This window comes from Artemia sp. Qi Xiang Cuo, chromosome 4 (genome assembly GCF_049724085.1).
Source record: "Artemia sp. Qi Xiang Cuo chromosome 4, ASM4972408v1, whole genome shotgun sequence".
Lineage (NCBI taxonomy): Eukaryota > Metazoa > Arthropoda > Branchiopoda > Anostraca > Artemiidae > Artemia > Artemia sp. Qi Xiang Cuo.
In genome coordinates, this window is record NC_142797.1 from 7,674,193 (window position 1) to 7,696,258 (window position 22,066).

The 22,066-nt window shown below is 35.7% G+C and overlaps 2 protein-coding genes across 4 annotated transcripts in view; one reads left to right on the forward strand and one right to left on the reverse strand.

The window, feature by feature from the left end:
* LOC148952736 (uncharacterized) overlaps nt 1-3,597 on the forward strand; it is a 111,268-nt gene extending 107,671 nt beyond the window's left edge. For all 3 annotated transcript variants that reach the window (XR_016141671.1, XR_016141672.1, XM_089088066.1), the window contains one exon: nt 2,567-3,597. Coding sequence is in view for 1 of the 3 variants with exons in the window: in XM_089088066.1 (XP_088944192.1) it covers nt 2,567-2,668 (102 nt within the window). In the remaining 2 variants the exon portion in view is untranslated. The remainder of the gene's footprint in view (nt 1-2,566) is intronic.
* Nucleotides 1,593-21,155, reverse strand: LOC148952739 (transforming growth factor-beta-induced protein ig-h3-like). Its single transcript, XM_089088062.1, has 6 exons — nt 21,095-21,155; nt 12,042-12,429; nt 8,832-9,040; nt 7,107-7,305; nt 4,663-4,875; nt 1,593-1,735 (listed from the first exon to the last, which is right to left on the reverse strand). Exons 1-6 carry the CDS (start codon nt 21,149-21,151, stop codon nt 1,647-1,649), a joined length of 1,155 nt encoding a protein of 384 aa, XP_088944188.1. The 5' UTR covers nt 21,152-21,155; the 3' UTR covers nt 1,593-1,646.
* Between the last annotated feature and the right edge of the window lie 911 nt (nt 21,156-22,066).

A 22,066-nucleotide genomic window follows, 5' to 3' on the forward strand; every position in this document is an offset into this window, starting at 1 on the left:
GAAACCACCAAATCTAGGGAAGTAGAAAGGTTCACTGTTCTTGAAAATGAACCCTCCCTTTTTTATATTGATGGTAGCCGGGGGCGGATCTCCAGCATTTTATTGGGGAGGGGTAGGGCAAGAGGGGTTCATGTCCGGAAAGTCAAGGGGCATGGGATATAGGCCTTTAATATATTTTTTTACCAGATTATAGGGGGAGGGGCAACTACCTCCCCCCCAACAAATCTTCTCCAACAATTCAAATCATTGTTGGAGGATTTAAAGCGCAGTGCAAAGAGTATAGGTAATTTAGAAGACTAGAAACTGGGACTAGTGTTGACAAAAAAACATCAGCACCATCTAAAATTGTGAAACGCTGGGCATTTTTCCAAGCTTTGTAGTCGTGTCAGGAACTGAGATCGGACACTTGTTACTGCACTCTACTAACAACACAAATTAAATAATTATTCTTATTATCGCACTGGAAAAAAGTGCCATGTAGTCAAACACAGATTACTGACTTTTTTTGTCAACACTAATGCCAGTTCTGACTCTTGCAAGTTACCCATGCTCTTTGGCATAATGTTCAAAAGCCAGACAATCCCTCCAAGCAGGGTAATAAGGGCAATTGAAATAAAACAGGAATATTCTTTTCATAATATCTCAACGACGGAAGGGCTAATTTATGAGCATTTGCTACAAAGACTAGAATTTTCAAATCAAATGTTTTATACGAAACCGGACACACAGTTGATGCATTCATAATATTGTCAAGGCCGGACTCTAAAATTTACGTGCCAAAAGCAGACAGCCTTCTTCATAGACAGGATAATTTCTGATCGTTTTAAGTTTCGACATCACTCCTTACTTTCACGTGACAAAACACACTTTTGGGGACAACGCTGTAATTTTGGTTCTGAAACTGGGAAGGTAGAAACACAAGTTCTGAATAATTCCAGAGCGATTGACAATGTCAGAATTCTCGTTAGCCTTTTATTTTAGCCGTATTTTAGGTCAAAATTACTTGTTTGTGGCATAAAATGGCAGAAAGATGCATTTGGCTGTGGTTCGATGGTGTTTTTTTTATTATTACTATTCTAGGAAGCACTTTTAAATCTTTAGCCACTGACCTTAGACCTTAGTTTTTCCTGTGCCTCTAGAGGCACCTAAGGCATCCACGAAAAGTCTACAGTCATCTCGGAGGTGTGCTGCAGCTAGTACGTCTTCCCATTCGGGCTGTAGGAACGCATGTATATTTGACAAGTCTCTTCTGTGTGAACGTCTCTGGGTGTTTCTAGAACGGCCTCGTCTTCTTGATCCTTCTGGTTGCCAGAAGAGGATGGAGTTTGGCAAGCGATTTATGCCATTCCTGATGAAATGGCGAAGATAACACCACCTACGTTGACGGATAACGTCTAATTATGCCACCACTGACAGTTTGGCATAATGTTAAAAAGAAACCAAAACCAGGATCCTCTTCCTAAGGAGAAATACGTCAGCGTCGGTAACTATTGCCAATTGTCATTTCCTGCTTATCCTTCGCTATCGTGATTAGTTTCAAAATTAGATTACTGCTATTCTTGATATAAAATGCGTATAAACTCAAATTCAATACACATATTTTATTCGTACAAAAAGTAAAAAAAATAATAAAAAATTATTTCTCCTTATATTACTCTGTTGATGACATGGATAACACCATTAGTAGCTGGGATATCAGCTTGTATTACATTGGCTCCATTAACAGTGACGCCAGCTATAAGATAAATTACTCAAATTAGAATGTTAAACTTGAAGAGATTATTAAACGCAAACAAACTGTTTCAAATCTCAAACAGACCCAATAGCCTATTGAGTACGCTTTATATAAGGGGACAGTTTTTTTTCCCAATGTTGAGCCCCGATCTCTTCCCAGTGGGACATATCACGTAACAATAATACGTTTCCCAGTTGCTAACTGACTAAAAAAGACGCAAAGAAGTTTTTCAACATTTCAGACTTCAGTCCTGAACCACAGGATCGTTTTTTGCAATTTCCTTTACTTTTCAAACATCTCAAAAAAAAATTTATTTTTATCTCTCTGTTACATTGGTTTCCTCATTTCTAGATATGAGTGTCCCGAACTGAATTCCGGTAGACAGAAACCTTTTAGAGTTTATGCTACTGAAGTAATATGTAAAGGTTTTAAGCACTGTACAATTGCCAGGAACCGGTATGACAGAATGACATCATCTCAAGCTCTCAGTTCAAAGCCTGTTAGCAGGAGCAGCCATGAATAGGTTCCATGAGGTTAGATAGAATTTGAGCTTTGTATTTTTTTTTTCTTCCAGCAAGGACTCCGACACATATTCAAGACGTCAAGAACTAGAGAAATCCCTCAACAGGTCGGTCAGACGGCTGTCACAGCACGTGAATTATTTCCAGCAAATCTAAGTGCAGAAATACTGAGAGTTATTTTAGCTTTTTGCCTGCAAAGCGTCGGGCGCAAACCCGAACCGTTAGGTTAGGTTAGGAGCCATGATTAGGCTCCATGAGGTTAGATAGAATTTGAGTTATATAGTTTTAATTTTGTTTTTTCTTCTTCCAGCAAAGACTCCGACACATATTCAAGACGTCAAGAACTAGAGAAATCCCTTCACAAGTCGGTCAGACTACTGTCACAGCACGTGAATATTTCCAGAAAATCTAAGTTTAGAAATATTGACAGTGATTTTAGCTCTTTGCCCACAAAGCGTCAGCCGCAAACTCAAACTGACAAGAACGAACACTGTAGTTTCACCAGACGATAAACAAGCGTATAAAAACGGGTAACACTTCCCAGGCGGTTGATTGCTCTCGAGGAGGACCTGAAATTCATGGCCACCCTGCTCCTCTGATCTGAGTTTATTTGACTACTTTTTTTGGTTGTATAAAGAAGAGAGCTTACAAGGACAATTTCAACAGAATTGACAGGGTGAAAGAAAACATCAAGATATAAGAGACTGTGACAAAGGCGTTTGATAAGAGACTGGCCCAGCATGATTCTCAAAATAATGCAAAGCCCTTTAACCTTTAAGTCCTTTAAGAGTCAGCTTGAAAATTTGGCTTTCTTACACAACAAATTTTACCATGAACAGAGTTTGTCTTCTAATGTTAAGTTATCTAGGTACTGGAGGTTTTGTCTACAGTCAATATTTTATTAAGCCTTTATCGTTCGTGATCAGGGACACAACCATAGAGTACATCACAATTAGCTGCTATTTTATGAATATTGGCAATAAATTGTATCCATTAAACATATTCAAATATCCTTAATATTATAACACTTTGCTGAAAATGCAGCAGCCAGCAAAACAATGTATATAGTTTAATTACAATGATAAAATTTAGTCATTAACTACAAACAAACCTAGCGTTTAAAATATCAATAGTTTCTATTTGTGTTTGAAACTTTAGTTAAATGTTTGTGCTGAATGTGATGCGAAAATCACCAAGAAAAGGGATTTACTTACTAAGAAACAATTGTAAATTAGAAACTTTTTAGTTACTTAGAATTTACACAAGAAACTATCAGGTTTCTGTATAAATAAATATTGCATTATATTGTATAAGGATATAAATATAGTATTCTATATGCAATTTTAAACTTGCTAGTTTAAGCCCTTCTGAACCGTGAGGCTTACGCTAGGTTGAGATTACTTCCAGTGGCGGCTCTTCATGATTTTTCTATGTAAAATTCCGTCAGTGGTAAGTCTGCTTCTTTCTAAGTGTGTTTTCGCATGTTATTGAGGTTCATTCCCATGGTACAAGGTCAATGAACAAAATTTGTGTTAATTGTTTGGTTGCATCTAGTTATTTTCTTCTCTTGATTTAGAGGGCTAAGTTATGGAATTTGTTAAATGATAATATTTAAAGTAGGGATTTAAGTTAATTTAAAAATTTGTTGAAGAATGGATTGTTTTCTCAATATGAGTTTAGAGATTAAATTAATATGATACATAATTGATAGAATAAGATGGTGTTAAATTATGAAAACTTGTACTAATGTACTAATTTTGATTGATGTGTATTAAGGGAGGAGATTAAGGGATCAATTTTTCTTTCTGAGGATTTGTTTCATTATCCCTTCTCCATATCGTGCAGTAACATTTGGAGACATTTGGAGTGACATTTGGAGAGGATGCATTTTTGTTACGCGTTTTGTAATCATTGGTATTGAATTAAAAAATCTAGAGAAAAACGTCGCGATTGCTGATTGCTGGCATAAAAATAAACCAATGGATTTAAGAAGCATTTTTCAATGCACAAGTAGAGGATAGTAATCTGATTTTTCTTTCTTTGGTTTGCCATTATTTGGTGCTTTTAATTACAGTTGTTTGACATTTCTGATCAAAACTAGTTCTAAAATTATTTCAATTCTGTTAAATGGCTCTCTTAGGTCATGCAGCGATGTAAATTCAAGGAAATAGGGGGGGGGGGTCCGTTATCCAAAATAGAAGGGATGGGGTGGAATCAATTCTGCTGTTTTTCAAATATCTCATGGAAAAAAAACAAAAACAGTTTCATTTTCAATGTATATACAAAATATAGGTGTCTTCCAAAATATATGGGAAGAGGAGGAGGGGGAATCTTCAGGGTGGAGGAATTGCCTCCCTTTCCAGTAGAAGCCACTGCATACTAAAACAGATGTAGGAAATTTCATACCTGAAGATTTTTGAAGGTGAATTTGCTTGCCAGGCTGAGCTGTCTGTACAGCACCGGCTGAAGGTACACCCGCAGCAAAGACGGTACCAGGAACAACATGACCAAGAAGAACACTGCTCAACGCGGCCCTGTCTCTCAAGAGGCCATCAAGAGCTCCAGGTGGTAGAGCAGCAAAGGCATCGTTTGTTGGAGCAAACAGGGTGTAAGGTCCATCTAGGGTGAAGATGCGTTATTAGTAACTTGCTAAGGGAAAATTAATTAAAGTTGCAGCTGACAAAAATTTCAGAAAATCAAATTTCTGTTTCTTTTCCATAGAAAATTGATTTTCCTCAAATCCTACTGTAAAATTAGTTATGGCAAAGAAACTAGAGAACTAGTGATTTCAAGTAGTTCTTTATTTTTTTTAATATTATTTGGCCGGTAATGCACATTATTGAAGAAACTTTAACTGCAAAATAATGCCCATCAGCTTTTGAAGCGATAATTTCCTTTAATAACATTCGACTGAAAATTAAGAAATTGTGCTTTAAAATGTATATTATATCTTAAAATACAAATTAAATACGCCATTTAAATAGGAATTAAAATGTATCTTAAATATCACTTTGGCTTTGTCTCAGCTGGAGTTAGTAAAGAACAAATCCTGGGGAGTCAGGCAGCAGAGTCACTCAAATATGACAGCATATCCCAGAGAAGTAATTTTTCAATTTATACGTATGAAAACATACTTGTTATCATCTTGTATATGCAAGATAGGTATTTGTCAAATATTACTTTTTATTCTAATAGTATGGTTTTAATAATTACAAAACCTACTAGATATAGTAATTCAATTTCAAATGAGTTCTTAAACAGCTCTAAGATGTTCTAGTGTCCTGCTACCAGCAAAGAAAAAAGCGCGCACATCAGTCCTACCCTTGCAAAAAAATGGACTCCATCTTTTCTTTACTATGTTGCAGCAAATGCTGTAATCATGACACGGCAACTAGGGCTACAGAACCTTTCTCCTTTAACAAATTATTCTTTGTGGAGATGTCATTTAGTTCCTGAAGATCTGGCAGATGACTGCACAAAGGACGGTCGCTCACCTTATAACTGTCAATAGATAGCATTTTGACCCTATTTTGGTCAAAACTCTTATAGTCAAATTGGCTAAATATATAATATAGTCATATTGGCTATAATATAAATATGGTCAAATTGGTTTTTCGATAGTTTTAAATAAATTGGCTAGTTCAAAACTGTCAATAGATAGCTTTTTGACCCTATTTTGGGTCAAAACTCTTACGGAGAAGAAGCAAATGACAAAAACGTTTCACATTTGCAGTAGACAAATGTTTTTCAAAGAAACGTTAGCAAATGAAATGATTCATTTTATTATCTAAAAAAGGGACTAGAAGATTAAATTTACGCTGGAAACAGGCTATTTTTATCGTTCTTATGTACAGAGATTACTGGTACAGTGTATGATTATCTTACAGCTACGACAGTGCTTAAAACACCTAAACGCCCATCAAAGAAAAAAGACATGTTGCCTTGTTGATTATTCTCCCTTTGGTAATTGTTGAATAAAAACAGGTAATTATTAGGTAGTATCTTTTTGGCTCTCATACACTATAAAATTCGCTGTAAAATACAATGTAAAAATTTCTTTAAATTTTTAAAGAAATTTTTAATTTTAGAAATTTTTACCCATTAGCTTTTGACAAGTAAATTTAGAGTTAATGAATACTGCGCATTTAGAATATCCAAAAAACTATTATTTTTTAAATCAAAGCTCTGTTTTTGCAAATTGACAAGATTGGCTCTTTACTTAGTTTGTTACTACGAGCTCTGATTCGGGGCTCTCTTAAATACGAAGGATCCCTTTTTAAGACAGTTCTTCTTCGGAACAATTCAAAAAATTATATCTTACAGATTGGAATATGAAACCTCCCAGCGTTCTCTGATGGGTTGGATTTGCTGGTTTAATTCCCATAAGGTTTACTAGCCCGTTTAGGAATTTCTATAATCTGTTTCAAAGATTATGCAAATTTTCTAGCAATAATCACTTTAATACAAATCAAATTGGAGGTGAGACATTGTCAATCAATGAGACTTGATATAATCATAAAAAAACATCTGTAAAAATTCTATAGCCTATTATTATAACATGCAATTATACTATTGATTATTTTATTGATTTACATTTCGTTACCATAAACTGTTATAATTGGAAAACTTGTTAGAAGTATAAAAGCTATGTATATATTTTGATGTTTTAAGGGAAGGTTCGAAATTTAAAGACAGTGGATGTGACTCTTAAAAGCCTCTCAAACCTCTTATGACGAATCTCAAACCTCTTAAAAACCTCAAGCCAAGATTTTTACAAGCCTCTCAATACAAGATCTTGCCTGCATGTCTAATATCCGGTTCAAACAAGATTGAGCTACTTTATGACTTACCAGCTGAAAGTGTATCGACTAGACCAGCCTGTTGGACAGCTGTTACCAAAGTAGTGAATCTCTGGTGAGGATCGTTGATAAGAGCTGATGGAATCGGTGTTTCTGGGATAGGATATAGGACCCTGTTTACAACGTGGATGATACCATTGGAGGCACGTACATCTGGTTTGATGACTTGAGCACCGTTGACAGTGATAGCCTAGAAGATAGAGCAAACACATTCACCAAGTATTCAGCAAGTACATTCACCACTCTTTTATTATTCTAATAAAAGAGCGGTGAATGCAATATACATAACACTAAAATAAGGATGGAAATGTGTCTTCAATTAATAGGAGTTTTGGGAACTTGCAGTATTTATCGATAGAAGAACGGGCTGTAATATGTAAATGACTATAAAGGAAAGGGTTTTAGAAGCTGTTTGTTAAAGAAGAAAGTGCTTTATATATTGAATTTTAATCTTTGCACATTAACAGCTGTTTCAGCTATTTTAATTTCAGCTTGCTGTTTTTATTTACCATAGTTTGAATTCATATTCATCGGAAACTTTGGGATTTTTTTTCACCTCTTTTTATTATTGCGATGAATTTTGGGATTTTGGGAATTTTTTTTTCACCTCTTTTTATTATTGCGATAAAACTAGGAACAGTGTCTGTGGCTCGGAGTACTCAACTTGGATCTTTGTTTCCGTGTTTTGCGGGATTATAGGTATGAATTTCTATCCCGTGGGATGCATGGCTATCAGATCATATTAGCCAATTCAAGAGTAGGTTGAAACGTTTCATTCAAAGAAGTTGTTAATTATTTAGATCAAAATTTGACTGTTTATTTTATTTATGTCTCTAATTCTGTCTATTTTTTGTTGCTCATTTTTCTGTTAATAATTTTTGGATGATGAGTCAGGAATTAATACATAGTAATAGTAGGTTATAATAATTCAAACAACCATCATATACAACCCAACGGGTTTTCCATGCGGTTGTTGAAAGATGGCGCATATGTTGTTTTCAGTAATAAACTTATTTATTAATCTATTTGCTTTTACCCGTCGGTTATCTTCAAGAAAAAAAAAGATCCCTGTAACCCGCTTTAAACTACAAACATGTTACTTCAGTGGGGTATACATACTTTTCGGATCCACAATATATCTAAAAAGAGGCCTCTTAGCCACTTTGACTAAGAGACAATTATGACTAAATTATGACTAAGAGACATCATATTTGGGCTTTGCCCACGAGAGCTATGTCTTGCTTTTGAATTAAATGAATTTGAATTTGGGCCTAATTTTCCTTCGCAAGGGTTTACACTAATTTGACTTTATTATTACCTTACATACCAAGATTGGCATTTGGCATTATAATCTAATACTAAGAAATACCAAACGCCAAACAGTAGATTGAGTGGGAGTTTTTTTTCTTCTTCAACGCTAGCACTAGTTACCATTCTTATAAGTTATTCTTACTCTTTAAAACACAACCCCGTTAGCCTGTGGTTTAAACGTATTTCTTATCATCTTTTGAAAATTTTCATTTTGTCACACAGTTTAAAAAGACCTCCGTCATAGCGCTGCAGTCCGCAGTTCGTTTTTTTTTTTGGCATTTTTTGTTGGCTTTGAAATCTTGATTTGAAAATCTTTCAAAAATTCAAAATCTTAATTCCCATTGGGCTTGTGAAACCCATTTCTAGAAGTCAACCTTATCATACTTCTTCAACTGGAGTACTTACATTTCCGTAAATATTAACACGAACTTTAGCCCCTTGAAGGGTTGGTGCAGTAAGTTCATTGGCAAGAGCTGTAGATGGCACTTCCCCTTGTACAACGTGGTAGAGCAAGACTTTTTGGAGTAGGGCAGTATCTTGTCCTAGTGCGTCAAGTGTTGGCTTTGGAAGGGCAGCAAAAGCTTCATTTGTTGGGGCAAAAACCGTAAATGGTCCTGCAAAATTTAAAATACTAATTAATTTTCTTCTTGAATTAATCCCTGAGAAATTCACCAAGAGTAACAATGAAGATAATTTCATTGTAACCCTCTATGTATACAATAAAAACTACAGAGGGATGTAGGAAAAGAAAAAGACAATGAAGGACAGAGCACAAAAGAAAAATTTACAGCTTTAAACAATTTGAGGTTTAAAATATTGTTCATCCAATGAATTTCATCAGAAATTTGCCATTTAAAGAAGACGAACCATCCAGGTAATTCAAACATAAATTATGTGTCCTTTTCAATAAACCATCGCTCCTTTTTAATAAACCAAAAATTAAGTGCCATAGTAAAGTGGCGTATACTGCCATATTGTTCCAAGTTGCTATCAATTGAAAACCCTGTGATCCCAAGTCAGTTTAAAAATGTCAAAATCTATAAATTGAGGTCCCCATTTCCAAAGGCAGTGATATTACACAGCGAATACAACATACAGTTAATACTGACATTTTTTTAAGGTTTTATTTAACTAAATTTACGCATTTGAAACTCGATGAAATTATGTAAAGTGGTGTTTAATTTCAGATTAGCCAGTATAAAGTATGGCCAGGGGATCTTGTGTAATTTTGGGGCGATATGTGCTAGTTTTAGTGTGTTATGTGTGCTAGAAGCCTTAAAAAGTGTGCTTTTATACTTAAATATACTAAATTACCGTGAGCCTTCATATCAAAACAAACAAATCGAAAAGGAGACAGAACCAAGGATGATTACAACCATTGAACAAACCATAAACCATGAACAGCAATGTGGAATTTTTTTTTCACTGGCTGTGTTTTTGTTTTGTCATGATTAGCCAGTCTGGTCTCAGAAATTACTTAATCCCCTATACTTTTGGGAATATTTTGGGGCTATGCCTGTGTTATTTTGCTGAGCGGGAAGGCACCCATGTTATTGAAGAAAAGTGTTTACTTCATAACATAAGAGATTTAATTCCAACGCCTATCGGCAAAGAGGTGGCGAAGATGAAGGTGGGGAATATGAGCACCATTGTTGAATTTCTTAGGAGGATGGGGTGTTCCAAAACTTCTAGAAACCTTGATTTCACCAAAATTTAGATGAAAATATTTTTCATTTTTTTTAGGTGAGTATATTACTTTAGTTTCTTATTCCGACAGGCATTACCCTTCTCCACTGAGGGGGGGGGGGACATTATAAAAATTCACCTTGAAAACCATAGAGAGGATGACCCTATAATTAACTTTTGATATTTCAGACACGCACACACCCCTTCTAGAACCTCTCCTTATAAATATTTGGAGGAGTATATTTTTTAGTGTTGATTAGTGATTTTGAACGCATTGTCTAACGGATACTAAAGCAGTTGACTAAGAAGACGGAACTCCCCTCATATGCAGAACAGTTCTGTTCGTTTTATGCCTTAAAATCGTACTTCACTTTCATTTAAGGAAACTTTTTTATTTAGATTTAATCACAAAAACAAACGACCAATCTTTAAGACAAAAGGTACTATTTTGTTGATAAGAGATCTACAGAATTTGTTAGAGGTTTATGATTCACGAAATAGAGCAAATATGTTTTTTTTTCAATATAGGCTGTGCAAAAAACTTTAGCCCTAAAATAAATTTGTTCTGAGTTAAGGCTTTTTTCAATAAGTTATATTATTACATTAAACAAGCAAGATATTCCACTGCATTTTTGTTTAAAATTGTATCATCTACTAATGTAGTTAATCTCCAGTCTCCTGTTTGGAGACTTTCCGTTACCTCGAATACCATTAAAATTATCTAAATAGTTGTGTGTATTTTAACAGGACATGTTTACACATTTTGGTAAGGCTGTCTGAATAGATTATATGATGACTACTGCCCACTTATAGCCCTGTCTTATTGTTTAGACAATGAAATTTAAAAAAAATTTATGTCGCTATTATAAATCAAAAACTGTTGGATAAGCTTTGCTAAGTGAAGGTGAAAGTCTAAGTTTTATTCACGCAGTCACAAATAAATAAATAAAATAAATAACACTTTTGCGCTGGAGAACACCTATGAGGTTTTGTGGCTCACGAATGTCCACGTAACTACTTACCTATTAATTCAACTGTTTAAATATACCTCAATTATTTATATAAATCTATTACAAATAAATCGTGAATAAATAAACCATAAGATTTATATTAAAAAAACAATGTAAATAAAAAAAACGAATAAAAAATAATAATAGATAAGTAAAAAATAAAATAAAAATAACAAATCTTGTCTAAATCACTCTTCAATACTCAACCCCTCTACCTCCACCCTGTCCTCTCACCTCCACATTACCCCCTGCCCACCCTTACCTTTCCAGCCCACCTTTACTTCCCCGAATCAACGTGCCTCCTCTTCCCGCCCTACCACCAATAATAGTGTTAATCAATACATAAAAAAAAACATGTTGGTTTTGTAGTTGTTCAGGCAAGACGGATATATTACTGGGTATGTATGCTAGGCGATACAAACAAAAGAGGGAAAATGAAAATTTTGGAAAAAAGAGGAGGCTGATGTGCGAAAACCTCAAATGAACCAACCATAAAAAAAAAGTAGCAGCTCATTTTGACAATTCAATTAAATATCAGAACCAAGGGAAGCTCAATTATGGTAAAAAAAAAATTAAATTATCTTTTTCTGTATTGATTCGAGTCACCCTTTATTTCGATAATAAAACAGAACGCCTTTTAAGAAGTGGCCTTGGCACCTTTTTTTTCTAAAAAGAAATCTAGTCCAAAAAACACAATATAAAATTTCTTAAATACTATTGTGGGTTCGGATTTATGTACATTCAAAGGTGTTCATCAGTTGGGGATAAGGATAGCTTCAACCCGAAAGAAGACACAAAATCTCACTGATCAGTCCTATAGAAGATACATGACATGAAGTGCCGGATTTTTGAAAACTTTAAAATACCCCCCCCCCACCCCCTCTTCCAAGTTTAGAGCCAAAATCTATATTTCACTCACCTGGTCCAGATAGAGCATCAGCGAGCCCAGCTTTTACAACTAAGTCAACAAGGGTAGATGCACCGAGATCTGACGCTACACCAGGAATGTTCTTGGGGGCAGAATATGTTGGCTGAAGTGGTTGCCTAATTTGTTGATGGTATCCTGGTTGAGCTCCTCCATATTGTTGACCGTGAACCTGGCTGCTTTGAGGATGTACTCGTTGAGGAGCCGCTCCGTATTGTTGGCCGTGATGCTGGATGCTCTGAGGACGTACTGGTTGAGCTTGGTGAGCCACTACGTGTTGTTGGCCGTGATGCTGGATGCTTTGAGGATGTACTCGTTGAGCTTCAGGAGCTCCTCCGTATTGCTGGCCATAATACTGATTGGCATGATGATGTCCTCTGTCCTGAATGAAAATGGCATTTGATTAATAATTTTATAATTACTAGCTATATTGTTGGGAAGAGGGGCAAAACAACACAGTTATAACAAGAAAAGATGCTGCCTCGAAAAAATACTAAAACAGATTTTTGTTATTGTATATTATCATTCATTGAAATCTAATGGAGAAAGGTCACATTGTTAATCAGCATCTAGATCTTAGTTTAGAAGAACAAAATATGACATTTTTGTAAACTGAAAATATCATAAGCTGCGCAATAGCGCAGCCTAAGTAAAGAGCGATGTGGGCAAAATGATGCTGTGATGTTGGCAAAATTTTTCTTCTTCTTTTTTTCTTTGTATCTTCTGACCAAGGAACTTCGTAAACAAGATGTCATAGAAACTTTGAAAGGGGCTCATTAGATAATAAATTATAAGTTCTGCTGCCCTTTTTAAGATTCAAAACTGATTGGAGGGCGGTCAGCCTTACCCCTATCATTTCATTTCCCATGTCCAATCATAATTTTGAGATACCAATTTAGTTCAGCATAGATGAAAGCTCCAGTAATTAGGTCTTTGGGGATGATATCCCCCTACCTACAACCCCCAGGGCAAGGGTTGCAAGTTATGTCCCGGCGTATATAAAGCTTTTATGGAAGGGGTGTTCGTATAAACTGGAGAGGGGGCTCGTTTGATTGAGCGATCAAAGGACAACTAGCCCCCCCCTCCAGTCATCTTTTCCACATACGCATTCGATATAAATTTTGAGCTATATTTTCAAAATAACCCAAAGGTCATACAAAAAGGCCTTCAGAGTCAACACAACCCCCCAAAAGCTGGGAGCAATGAGAGCAAGTTATGTTCCGGGGGTATATAAGGTTTTTTATGAAAGGGATGGTCGTATACACTTTAGAGGAGGATCATTTGATGGAAAACTGAAAGTCCTTGTTCCCTTTTAAAAGTCAAAAAGTGATAGTGGCAAAAAGCCCCTGTGGCAAAAAGCCCCCCCCCCCTTGACACCCTCATATTCCCATACGCATTTAATGGAAATTTAGATATAGCCATTTTTTTTCAAAATAGATCGAAGAAGATACAAGAATGCCTCAAGGACGGACATAGGCCCTCAGAGCCAAGGGGAAAGGATTGTGAGCTATAACCCGGGACATCTAAGGTTTTTATGGAATGGTAGTCCTTCCACAAAAAGCACGATATAAAATTGAAGAGCGATCTGGGCACAACAAATATTTTTTTTTGGACCATAGCACTTCGTATAAAAGAAGTTATCATAGAAACTTCAAAAGTGGTTCATTCGATTGGAAATTAAGAATTCTAAAACCCCTTTTTAATAGTCGAAACTGGTTGGAGGGAAACCAGCCCCGCCCCCGCACGTCCATCATTTCCCCAATCATATCCAATCTAAATTTTTAGGTGGCCATTTTGGTCAGTGTAGTTGAAAGATCCGGTAATTATGTCTTTGAGGATGATAACCCCCACAGCACTCAGAACAAGAGCTATAAGTTATACTAGTTGCCCATTTTTTTTTTTTTTTTTTTAATATTATTATTTTTAACATATAAGGTATTTATCGAAGGGGTGGTCGTATAAACTTCAGAAGGGGATCATTGGATTGGAAATCAGAACTTCTAGTACCCTTCTAGGAGTCAAAAGTGATCAAAGAGAAAAAGTCCCCTCCCCTCCTACGTGCTTTTTTTTGCCAAATTCATTCGATAGAAATTTTGATACACATTTTGTTCAATATAGTCTAAAGATCACATAACAAGGCCTTCCAGGTTCAAAACACCCCTCAGAACCTGGGGGCTAGGGTTGTAAGTTATGCCCCGGGGGTATATAAGTTCCTCTGGCCTATATGGAAAATGTTACCATAGAAAAGTTCCCCCAGAAATCAACACCCTCAAACAATTTCCTGCCCACTGAAAATTTCCGCTGTTCAATTTCCCCAGAATAATCTCTCCAAATTTAAAATCTAGTAGCCAAAAAGAGTTTTTGACAAACACAAAGAATTCTGTATATGGATCCTGACAAATTTAACCTAATATAAAATTTCTCATGGAAAGTCTCCCCCTATACTTTCTCCTACTAAAATTCTCCCTGTGACTACCCCCCCCTCCCGAAAAAATTGGCATGTTTTTCAATAACAAATATTATGTGCAATTATTGGGCAAATTCCATAACTTACAACCTTTCCCCAAGGAGCTGCAGGGTATAATATCACCTGTATCTATTTAGTGACTTAGACAGGGCACTAGAACTTATGATGTCCGTTTGAATGAGCCTTTGCCTGATTTCCAAGAACAATGGGTTCAATACGGTCACTCCAAGGAAAACAAACAAAAAAAGGAAAAAACAAAATAGAAAAAAGGGAAAACAACAAATAAGAATTTAAAACTTCTATAGTTCGGTTCTCTAATATACTGAATCTAATGGTGTAATCGTAATAAAATCCCTTGACTTTTGGGAGTGTTTTACCCATTTTTCGAAGAACAGGCAAATTTTCTGAGGATCATAGCTTCTGGTGTGCAACATTAAACTCAGTCAATTTTATACATCTGGTAGTGAATAAAACCCAATTCTTTTAAAATATCAATGATTATAAAAAATCTTCTTTTAGAGTTACGGTTGCTATAGGATTGAGTCGTACTTTATTTTACAGGTCGTTACCACGATATTGATAAAATTAATTTAAAAAACTTTTTCCACAAAATAAGTTTTTCAAAGAAAAGTAAAGAACTCCATTAAACAAAAAATTAGCAAAAATAAAATCAAATAATCTACCAAGCGTGAAACTACCACAAATCAGCATTGATAAACAAATGAAACCCAAAACAAACAGAAATTAGAATAATTAACCAAGTCAAACTCAAAACGAGCAGAAATTAACATAAGTTGGGCGCAAAACCCCTATGACTTCCCAAGGCCAGAACAAAATTTGCACTTTACTGAAAAAAATATAAATGTTTTTACTTTTATAAACTTTAATAAATCAAATAATATTAACATTTCGATTACTAAATATCAGTTAATGTATGTTAAACTGACAATGCACATTCATTTGTATTTTTTCCGTTACGTGCAAATTTTGTTCTGGCCTTGGGAAGGCATAGGGGTTTTGCGCCCAACCTATGTTAATTTCTGCTCGTTTTGAGTTTGACTCGGTCAAACTAAAAAAATGGCCATCTCGAAATTTTGATTGGATGTGTTTGGGGGAATAATGGGCGATGGGGGGGGGGGGGAGTTATCCTCCAATAACTTTTGAGTATTAAAAATGGTACTAGCCCTTCGAATTTCCAATCGAATGGAAATTTGAAGGTTAATAGTGCCCTATTAGAAAGGGCACTAGAACTCAATTTCATATCGAATGAGCCCCTTTTGAAGTCTCTACGACGACCCCTTCCATATGATGTGCCCTGCTCTAAAGGAAAAAAATAATAAAGGGTACATTGTGCCAACATCGTTCTTATATACCCTCAGGGCATAACTTAAAACCCATGGCCCGAGGGTTGTGGGGGAGTGTCCTCCTCAAAAAAATAGTTTATATCTGGAAATCAACTACGCTGAACAAAATGGCTATCTCAAAATTTTGATTGGATGTGTTTGGGATATCGTTGGGCGTGGGGGGGGGCTAGTTGCCCTCCAATCACTTTCGACTATTAAAAAGGGCCCTAGCAACCCCAATTTCCAATCGAATGAGCCTGTTTTGAAGTTTCTACGACAACGCCTTCTATAAAGACCTTATATACCCCCAGGGCATAATTTAAAACCCTTGCCCTGAGGGTTGTGGGGGAGTGTCCTCCTCAAAACATATTTTGTATCTGGAAATCAACTAGGCTAAACAAAATGGCTATCTCAGAATTTTGATTGGATGTGTTTTGGGGAATGATTGGCGTGGGGGGGGGCTAGTTGCCCTCCAATCACTTTCAACTATTGAAAAGGGCACTAGCCACTTCAATTTCAAATCGAATGAGCCCTTTTCGAAGTTTTTACGACAGCTCCTTCGATACGAAGTGCCCGGGTATGAAGAAAAAAAAAAACATTGTGCCCACATCGTTCTTTACTTAGGCAGCGGTAGCGCGCTGCCTATGATTATATATGACAGCCTTTTTTGTTATATTTACAAGTAGTTGAATATTTTCTAATTTTAGGCTAAGCCATGACAAGATGTTTGAAGTACTTACTGCACCCCTCTTCCCATAGAGACTGACCTTTAATAAATATTAAATTGTACTGCTAATTAACAAATAAAGCCAGGGGGCAAGGGGGCATGCCCCCCCCTAACGTAGTGTAATTTACTTAATTAACCTAAGATTGCGTTAATTGAGCTTGCTCCTAACGCAAGTTTATCGGATCAACCTATTTTGCCCCCCCACCCTTAAAAAAATCCTGGATCCGCCCCTGAATAAAGCCCACAAAAAGAGTTTTTATCCTCACAACTTTGCCAAACCCTCTTTTTGTACTGTTTGAAAGGATCTTTGAAATTATGTCTTAATTCTGAAAAAAAAATTGCAGCTAAATTCCTACTTAAATTATTAAAGTTTGTTTGCTAAACATGTAATCAAACAAAAGCATATTCATACCAAAAATTTATAAAATGTATATTTTCCCAACCTCAAGATAGGAACAGACAGTTCTTCTGCAGGCTATAATTTTTTAAGCGTTAAAATAGAGAAGGGACATAAGGACAAGCTTAAAAACACTTTCAAAGGTTTCACTTTCCAAGATATCTAAACAGTAATTTTTTTCTTCTCTGCTGGCTTTACTTTAGCATCGCACACTCCCCAACAAATTATCTCTCAGTTATTACTTATTACTCACCCAAAGGTACGTTATTTTGAATGTTAAAGTAACGGCGGATAGATTTTACTGTCAAACACTTACTTCTCTTCGCTGGTTTTACTTTACTACTGTATTCTCCTCTATAAATTCTCCCTCAATTATTACCTATTACTCACCCCGAACTACGTCATTTTGATTGTTATAGTAATGGCCGATGAATTTGATTGTCAAATCTGGCTTTTTAAAAAAATATTGCATAATAGTAAGCCGTCAACGTGCACAGTCGCGGGTTCTGAATTGAGTTAGAAATGTTGGTACTCTTCTATTAACCGGGCTCTTTTGAATAACGCAATGCATACCAGCCACGAAATAGATCGAGATGCCTGATGAAAACAGGTTTACAATGCCTTCTGGGATGCAAAAAAAAGCACGAACTGTATTTAAATTGTTGTTTTTTGGGGTTTGGGGAGGGAGGGAAGGTACCTAGGTTAGGTTACGTATTTAATATATGGTATGCTTTGCCCTCCCCCCCCCACCCCTAACCTGCAAATATATAGCCCGAATTTGTTTCTAAACTATTATATATTCATCCTATTTTATTTTATTTCATTAACATTAACCAAACTAGCACTATATAAAAGAGCCCGGTTAATAGAACAGTACCGAAATGTTTTTCTAAAGTCAGTATAGGAGTAGACCAGTGTTGCCAACGCATCAAAATAAACTGTACCAGTTTTCTGATTAAAATTGCACCGCAAGAAAGTAATTGGTACCACCGGAACAGCAAGTTAAAAATTTGCCCTAACAATAGGAAAACTTTCAATAAACTAAAACTTAGAAAAGATATTTGAGTCAAAAAGGAGCAAGTAAAACCTAAATGTACCGGGAAATCTGATTGTACAAACAATTTCCAAATATACAACACTGTGCCAGGACATCTAAATTGTACTAAAAACGGTACAATTATACCACGTTGGCAACGCTGGAGTAGACTTTTCTTCTGCACAAAGAGTACACAGAGCAGTAAACGAGAAAAAGAAATTGGAGAGGGGAAGTAAGAGATAACTATTTGACTTATCAGACTGTTAAATAGAAGAAACAAAAAAAGTATAAGAAAAAAGGGTACTGCTGCATTATGCGGGTACTGCTAAAGAAGTCAAGTTTGGTTAATGCTAATGAGATAAAACAAAATAGGATGAATATATAATAGTTTAGAAACAAATTTGGGGGGGGGGGTAAAGCATACCCTATATTAAATACATAACCTAACCTAACCTAGGTACCTTTTCCCCCTTAAACCCCAATAAATAATCGTTTAAATATTGTAACTCATTGAGAAACCACGGCTTTGCAGTCATTTATGTATAGCGGTCTCTTGCAAATAGCCTGTTTGACGGGTTTTTCGTGACTGGTTTCCTTGTACAATATATAGCAGTGTCAGCAAAATGTAGGAGTACCGAAAAAAGGTACTTATTAAGAATCCAGAACATACACGAGAAGTGAAGTTTCGTTAATTCTAATTAAATAAAACAAAATAGGATGAAAATATAATAGTTTAGAAACAAATTTGGGCTATATATTTGCACATTAAGGGGTGGGAGTAAAGCATAGCATTTATTAAATACATAACCTAACCTAGGTACCTTTTAGTCCATCTAAACCCCAAAAAACTAAAGTTTAAATATAGTTCCTGGAGTGAGAAACCATCTGTTTCCCTTTGTTAATGCAGCGTACCATATGAAAGACCGGGTAATGTCTCTGATTTTCAATACAATTGTCGCGTCTGTTCTGGATTCTTAATAAGTACCGCAAAAAATGCCTGCCCTCTATTTTATTCACTAGCTGGTTTACATAGATAGCAGATAAAAGCAGAGGTCATGAGATAAGTCCGATCCATCATTTACATTACAGGAAGGAATTCAGACAAATTAATTGCATTTCATGCGGTGACATTTTTGGACTGAACAACAATCAGTGTCGTCAATTGGAGGGCAATTCTGGGGGGCATTTAGTTCCTAGATTGTTTACCCCGAAATAGATCTTGAAAAATTCCTTTTTCGTCTTTTTTTTTAAATTCTAAAAAGGGGTTAAAAAATATAGTGTCAATATAAAGAGCCAAGGGTATGAACTATTGCCATCGCTAGATTTAATAAAAAAAAAATGCATTTTCTTACATATTCATTGTAAAGCATCGAAAAAGCCAGCCTTTCAACATTAAAAATCTTTCTGCTTGTGCCTTAAGTTAGAATAAAGTAAAATAATGCGGTAAATTTTTTGTTATTCATATTATTGACTTACGAATAAAATAAACATACCACTCGATGCTTTTTTTATGCTCTTTCAAAAATAATAATCATTTTTGTCGGAAATGAATTTCACCCCAACCCATCCCTATATATACCAATTCAGGGTATATATTTGCACATTAGGGGATGGGGGGAAAGTTGCAACTTACCTCTCATTTACATCAGAAATTAAATTTACCCCCACCCCCCTATATATAGGTGTGTGGGTAAAATTCATTTCCGACAAGTGATTATTATATTTGGAAAGAGCATAAAAAGGCATCCAGTGGTTTGTTTAATTTATTCGTAAGTCAATAATATGAATAACGAAAAATTTACCAATAATGCTTCCTCCCTCAATATTTTCGCAAATTGGAACCACTGTCTCCTCCTTCCTCCCAAAAAATTTTATAAGGGCGGAGTAAAAGACTGGTAAAACGGACGGTTAGAACCCCTCTGAAAAAAATGTGCAATAAAATATAAGGTAAAATTCTACTTTAGCTACTTTTGACTATCTTCAAAAAAGGTTGGGTTAGGATAATGAAACTTTCAGTTTCAGGGGTGGATCTCAAGAATAAAGTATATCCTAGGAAGGTAATTTGAAGTACCTACCTCCACTCCTTCTCTTTCTAGAGGGTCCTGACCTTTATTGACCTTTAAAAATCTGTGAGGTATAGAAGCGAAACCTTGCAAAATAGATCTTCTGCTTAAAGAAAGTACACAAAATTTTTTTTCAGCTTCGCAACTTATGTTCAATCCTAATTTATAAGGCTTTAAAGATATGCAAATACATTTACTAAAATTTGGAAATAAAACATTTATATGGCTTAAAATTCTGCTCAAATAACTGAAATTGCATTTTCAGAGGTAAAGCCAGAGAAAATGAAACTGATAACTGAAAATTAAGGTAAAATGTTGTTTTGTCAAAATTTCAATGGGTAAAGACCTGTCATGTAGTCAAATTTTAGGACCCTCTAGAGGCAGAAGGAGTAGAGGTAGGTGCTTCAAAATACATTCCCGGGACATACTTCAGCCTGTAGACCCATCCCTAAAAGTTTTGGTCAATATATACGAAACCATATTATTGAGTTAGGACTAAAGTGAATACACCATTCGATTCCTTTTTTTATGATGATTACGAATATAATAAGCATTTCTATCAGACATGAATTTCAGCCCCCCCCACCCCCCGCCCTATATAGGTTATGCCTAACCCAACCTAACCTAACCTAACCCTGAGTTGGCCTATATAGGGGGGGGGGCTGAAACTCATTTTGGATAGAAATGCTTATTATATTCATAATCAGCATAAAAAAGGCATCAAATGGTGTATTCACTTTAGTCCTAACTCAATAATATGATTTCGTATATTTTGACCAAAGTTTCATTTTCCTAACCTAACCACATTCCAAGATAGCCAAAAGTAGCTACAGCAGAATTTTACCAAATATGGTATAAGTAGCATATTAGTTTCCTTATGTTCGTTAATAGTATCCCGTTGTGTGACGCGTCGCTAGATGTAAAGAGCTTTATTTGAAAAGAGCATCAACATGTTTACTTCAGGGTAGCCTAGTTCTGCTTTTTTACCAAACGATTAAAAGGGTAACAACATACCGGTACAGCTAATGCCACGGCAAGACTGAATCCCAAGTAAGCAAGAAAGTGCGTCATTTTCAACGTTGAAATATAGACTAGCAAATTGTGTTGCTATACCTGCCTTTATATAACATTGCAAATTTAGAGTAAGCCATCAACGTGAATAGTCGCGTGTTCTATTTCGAGTTATATAATATTTACGTAACTGAATATTTATTGAGAAGGTTACTGAATTTAGCGCAAACGAGAACACATATGGAGCAATAAACAAGAAAAGAAGAGAGACAATTAGAAAGTCGTGTTTGTCATGTTTGTTTCTAATGGCTATTATATTTGTCATGGCAAACATAATACCATAGCGTAAATGTAGGCATGTTGCAACCTGTAAAAACTGGATTCATGTATGAGTTCTAAGGTTGTATGATTGGAAATTAACTTCGACTGGGTTTGATCTAACAGCCCCTCCCCCTACCAAATTTCAAAAAAAAGCATAGGCATGCTGCATCTTTTTATCCCTGAGTCACAGAAGTACTATCACTCTTTCTAATTAGTGCAAAGGAGTGGGCCTTTGGCCCCTCTAAACCAAGCATCCTTTCCCCCTTGAGTACTTTGAGCCTCGTTTGAACCGGAATTATTGAAAAAAAATTTCAGTCTAGCTTTATTCTGGAACAACTGAGACTCTCGACTCTTCCATCACCCTTTTCTCTTTACCAATTTTTAATAAGAAATAAAGTGAGATGGAAATTTAAGCAAACCAGGTTAGTTAAAAAAAAAAGAAAGCACAAGACTTTGTTTGATTTTATTGTGCATAATCAGAAACCCAAAGTGGATCAATAGCACAGGTAGTGTTCTAAAATGTGGGAAACACACGAGATTGCAACTCGAGAAAAGCAAAGACCAAATGTCTATTACCCGCTAATTTGCTATCTGACGCTGTATAACAAGGGCTTTCTCATCCCGGGAACTATATTTAAACTTTAGTTTTTTGGG

Excerpts from the sequence above, each read along its gene's own strand:
- LOC148952739 (XM_089088062.1), bottom strand. The coding sequence starts at position 21,151 with ATGACGCACTTTCTTGCTTACTTGGGATTCAGTCTTGCCGTGGCATTA. Across the intron at positions 9,041-12,041 it reads TGATGCTCTATCTGGACCAG|GACCATTTACGGTTTTTGCC; the intron begins GTGAGTGAAATA and ends TAAATTTTGCAG. Across the intron at positions 4,876-7,106 it reads AGTCGATACACTTTCAGCTG|ATGGACCTTACACCCTGTTT; the intron begins GTAAGTCATAAA and ends TCTTCACCCTAG.